At 40.7% G+C, this 5,485-nt stretch overlaps 1 protein-coding gene across 1 annotated transcript; it reads right to left on the reverse strand.

Moving 5' to 3' along the window:
- Positions 1-1,677: 1,677 nt before the first annotated feature.
- On the reverse strand, positions 1,678-5,215 carry LOC139694126 (calcium release-activated calcium channel protein 1-like). The gene is made up of 2 exons (XM_071592557.1): positions 5,164-5,215; positions 1,678-2,199 (listed from the first exon to the last, which is right to left on the reverse strand). The coding sequence occupies exon 2, from the start codon at positions 2,191-2,193 to the stop codon at positions 1,678-1,680; it is 516 nt and encodes a 171-aa protein (XP_071448658.1). The 5' UTR covers positions 2,194-2,199; positions 5,164-5,215.
- Positions 5,216-5,485: the final 270 nt, after the last annotated feature.

A 5,485-nucleotide genomic window follows, 5' to 3' on the forward strand; every position in this document is an offset into this window, starting at 1 on the left:
GAAGAGTCTTTTTATAGAATCATTTGATTATGATTTTGGACGGTCATCGGCTGATTATATTAAAAAATTATATCAGCTCAACACGGTCTTTTTTTCAAATTCTGTTACTCTTAAATAATCAATGCATAATAATATATTGAAAAATTAATAACATGCAAAAGTAAGCATTCTAAACCATAAAAACAATCATATGGTGTTTACGCTAAATCCACACTTTTCATGCAATTATGATAGTTTGATCGTGATAACATTGATTATGGAAGTTTAAGTTAAAAAATTTGGGAATTTTAACTAATCACTATGCAACTAATCCCTGAATTCATGAAGTATTGAGTCCAGCAGTTCTCAAATTCGTCATAAATTAAAGTCATGCAAAAAAGTTATCAATGGAGATTGATTTTAATTGAAAACCGCTCAGCAGATGTATCAGCAAAAGCGAATGACGATGGAATTGAACAAATTAGAATTCTGGAATGTTTTAACCCTCCTCTAAATAGGACCATGATTAATGGAAGGGAGCTTATGATTAGTGACAGTGATTACCGCTGGAAAAGAAACTAATATAAGTATGACTTCCAGGATGATTTCTGGGCCATAAGTGTTTTCAGTTGCAGGTAAATGCATTGTCACAGGTATAATTGAATTCACCAATAGAGTCAATAGTTACCAATATTTAGATGACCATAACCACATAGCTGTCATCCATAACCACACATATGCAAATGGGAATCGTTAACGGTCGGTACTATTTTACCCAAGCATGCTGTTTTCCAAGACAAATGAGTTGGCCTTATTAATAGGGCTTCACTACATTTTGCTTTTATGTGTCTATAACACGTGCTAATTACATCACACTTCAAATTTGCAGACTGTTCGTGAGTAGAATATTTACGTAAGGACTTTATGGATATTGCTTATGAAAGAAGAGTTGGAAATGATCTACCCGAATATTACGAGTGAGATGCATTTTGGAAAACAATATAATTCCTCGAATCTTATCCCCTCCCAGGTTTGTTGACGAGTATTATTTAAGGACTCTCGTTGACATACGTTGTCCGTGAGTGTCAATTCTGAACGAAGGTCGTCTTAAGGTTTCCTGCGACGGATGAGGGATTCCACAAGATGTGTTCACAAGTGTTCAGAATTTTTATTGAAATATCCGCCCAATGCAGGAATCAAACGGATTTATATAGATTTATAATAAACCCTTACTAGTTCTCCATTCGATAAATCAGATGTTCTTTCCCATTTCAATCTAAATTTAAAAGTATTTACAAAGCAAAGATACACCTAAGGTTTAAGGTTAGAACACCCTCCACTCCAAGAATTCCAGAAAGGTTTCGTAGGCCACGAATACCAGTTGACTCTTTGTTGTCTGCTTGTAGATTCAGGCTTTTCTCGAAGCGATGATTCCTCACGATACGCAATTTGAATTCAGAAGAATTCACGCTAATACAACATAGCCGATTGGAGTATAATTTGGATCGTTTATCACAGTTTTCTTCTTTATTGCTCTACCTTCCGATGTCACCCGCGAACACGATCCACTCCTAGTACTCAAGGTACCTATCACAGGATACATAGACCAGATCCTGGCCGTGTCAAACAGTCCTTATAGGGCTGTATGCTCGGTTTTCCACGAAGTGAACTTGTCTCGCGTTGCATAGCAATACGACTTCAGGCGTAGGAGTCATTAGCGGCGTCCAGCCTCTCCTTCATCTCCTCCACCTGCCTGAGTCCGAGGGCTCTCACTTCGTACGTGTGCCCGGCCAGGATGGCGTGAAACCGAAAGCAGAAGGCTGCGCAGAGGAGGAAGAAGGGCACGACGGCTATCGAACCGTAGGTGGCGGCTGGAATGCACACGTCCCAGAACTTGACCCAGGAGAGGAGGGAGACCTCGGTGAGGAAGAGGAAGAGGCCCACCACGGAGGAGAAGATCCAAGCCGTCTCGATGAACCCGCGCATCCGCTCGTGCGGGGACTCGGATGGCTTGACACCCCAAAGTGACGGGTCCAGCCCGCTGCCCTCCCACAACTCCTGCCCCGCGCACACACTGTCGATCGACGGTAAGATGTAGGTGGAGATCATGGCGGCGATCACGTGCACCGAGATGAGCATCGTCGTGTTGATGGCGAAGAGGGAGAACAGCCAGTCCGGGCAGCCCGTCGGTACCTGGACCTGCAGCTCAACCATGCACTCCTGTGGGGTCAAATGATTTGATTCATCAAATATTAATATTTTACGGATGGTGGTATGGTACACTTGTAGGTTTAGTGTTTGTATTTGGGGTCGAATGTGCGTGATGCCTGTAGATACTCCAAGCATCACCTAAGCCGTGTGAATTTCTGGGTACCAGATCTACCTGGAAGACAGCAGAATGCTCGAGGAAACCCCCTTAACCTGATATTTGGATAACACACGCTGTATGTTTTAGTGTGTGGTGAGCTTCGGCCTCGCTCATTAGAATAAAATTTTCGAACAATGACGTATGGCGAATGACTTTTTACATTGAAAGTAGGGTAGTCATTTGACCCACCTACAGTTTCCAAATATACATGCATTATGTTAACCTAAACATCACACCACTTGGAATTTAGTAGTTGCTGTGCAAAGGCACCACCTGGGATACCAAAATGACATCCTCCAGTAAGTAGCTAAAAACTAACCCGATGCACTATCAAGAACCCAATTATAAACACATATTGGCTAATTCACGAGATAACAACTGATTAAACTAGGTAAGAGAAGATTTACGGTCGACTTTTGCCATCGAGGATTTGAGTTTTTATACATTTCATTGAAATAAGAAAATGCAAATTGCATTCATTCTTCGGAAAAATGACTATTCCTCGTATGAACGAGCAGATCATTTCTAGTGTCAAATTCTTGGCGTTTTTCTGAGAGTCGATATCACCATACTCTTGGGCAAATAAATGAAAGAACTTATTACTTAAAGATCCATCTTTCGTGAGAAATACTTTACCCAATATTTTCTTCAGTGCTTGAGTAATATTGATCGGAATGCATTGAAAACATCTATGATAACTGAAATTAGAATCCTCGCCCTAAACTTAAAAAGACAGAATAGCTGTACCATTAGTTACGCTGGCCAGATGTAACTAATCTGAATTGCGTTCGAAAGAGATCCTACGCTGAAAAAAGTGTCCCGGGTATTTTTGTATCATTTATCAAAAATTTCCAAATAAAATTAATTTCGTTACCAAACAATTCTTTTTTAAAAGTGGCGTGAAATCAATAGAATCATTGTCTTCACTGACTTAGTCTTCGGACTTAAAAATTGATCATTTCTACTGAATAATATTTTCAGTATTAATATCCGAGACTTCGTGGAATGAAAGAGTTGAAAGGACATAAATGAACTTAACTTGAAAGTTTTGCTCTGACAGTGTCAAAATGTGGTCAAGTTTGGACTGTGGAATGCTAAAATATTAGTTACAGGGTTCAATTTAATTCAATTTGAAATTAATAAGGAAATTATAGGTAACGTAGGCGGAATCGTCAGACTAAAGTTTCACCCTAGACAAGGTGTGTATAAAAATTATCGGTAATATTTTTTTCCTGAAGTGCAGAATTCAGACCGTCGGTTAAGTGTGTGCATGATCAGAGATCGTATTGGTATTTATAGCGTGTAAGATGGCAGTGCACACGATTATCACTGAAATTTTGGCAATGCAAATAATCTGCGTTAAAAACGCTCCGAGGGTCTTGAAGGACGACCTGCAGAGCCGAGTGTCTGCGAGCAGAGTCGAGTGTCTGCTTACGAAGACCTTCTGAAACGCCACCGCGACGATTCCCCAATCCCCTTACAATCGCGAATTGGCACCAGCAGACTATTTTCTATTACCAAAATGAAATCCTCCCTTAAAGAACACCACCATGGGACCCTAAGTGCCGCCAAAGAAGCTTGCACGCGTAAGGACCTTTCGGAATCCGCCAACCAGGGAGTCTTTGAGTCGTAGAAAAACCGCTGGCAAAAGTGTGTCGACGCTCAATGGATTTATTTTGAAGATTTTTAAGGTATTGTAGCAATATCTGTAACATTTCTATTTTTCCAGAACTTTTCCCGATACTTTTTATACAAACCATGTATGTGTTTCTAAACTAAGGAACTTAAAAACGGACTTAGATAGAAATTTTCGACTTGAAAAGTGATTTATTTTATTTACGGCTTCTTTGAGCGACCCGGGGCGATTCAGCAAGGAAAAGAAATATCACCCCTATAGTTTCAACGATGACGAACCTGTGAGGTCAAGGCCTCATTGAGTCCTGAATTTCATGTGCAATAATTGAGGCATCAATGATCCTGTGATGTCACAACCTCATTACTTCCGACGAACGAGGTCTTACGAATTAGCGCTCTCGAGGGCATATAATACTATTCACTATTCAATTTTATTGTTGACTTAGTCTTACAGTTTACTATTTAGAGCTATTGAAACTAGTTTAGTTTAACTCCTTGAACAAGAGCACGAATGACGAGGAATGCGAATACTGACGCAGCAGTGAAGAAGTCAAATTAAAGCAAAAATTGTTCCATGGGATCTGTCTGTTCGGGGGTCAATTGCAAAAACTTGATCAACTGCATGTAACGCAGCACATGCCACAAAGTAAGTGAAACAAACTGCGCAAAATTAAGAATGACATTGTGGAACGGTCTTAATCATAATCGGCGAGAAGCAATGGCACGGCTGCCTATAATCTATTGTTCCCTGAACCACTCCTTGCTTCCTTAGAAGAAAAAGAAAACGCATTGAACGCCATAGCCATAACTCACTAGCCATAAGAAATCTAATTACTATTACCCAGGGTTTGCTGCATAATCGCTATTGATTTCACTTTAGCTTACTTTGGCCTATAATTTCCATAGTTTAGTCCCCAATTTTTCACTAAAGCAAAAGTAAATCACACAGAGCTTTTATTTGTGATAAATAAAGACGACAGTTAATCGAGTACCTAAATTATATTAAATGTCCACGTGGAGTAAACCAATGTAAGTTTTAATGACTATATAAAACGGGGTTCGCAGTGATCGATACAGTCGTCATGCAAATTAGTGGGAAAATTGACGAGTTAGCGTATAAGTATTGCCCAAGTTACATCGCTCTGTTAGCAATAAGGGCACCTCACCTCCCAGTGGCTTACCAGTGCGAAAGCGCAGAGAAGGGTCGAAGAGACCACCGTCTCCTTCAGTTTGGCTCGGCTGACGTGCATCCTCCGCCAGGAAAGAGTGTCTGGGGTGTAGAGTCCGATTCCGTCGTTTTCCCTGTGCGCCGTAGTCGAACCCGCCCTCTGGGAAGCGTGGTCTCCAGGACCTTTCGGCCGGTCACCTTCGGTCGACTAGTCCACGTTACGGGAAGGGGAACAATGAAGAGGAAAGTCCATTCAATCAATGCGATAGAGAGCACATACATAATGAGAGTGATTCCATTCATCTAAATTTTGATTCCATTCATTTTATAAAAAT

The sequence above is a fragment of the Hetaerina americana genome, unplaced genomic scaffold (genome assembly GCF_022747635.1).
Source record: "Hetaerina americana unplaced genomic scaffold, ioHetAmer1.1.p SCAF_5, whole genome shotgun sequence".
Taxonomy (NCBI): Eukaryota; Metazoa; Arthropoda; class Insecta; order Odonata; family Calopterygidae; genus Hetaerina; species Hetaerina americana.

What these genes read in the sequence shown, in the direction of transcription:
- LOC139694126 (XM_071592557.1), bottom strand. Translation starts at nt 2,193, where the DNA reads ATGGTTGAGCTGCAGGTCCAGGTACCGACGGGCTGCCCGGACTGGCTG.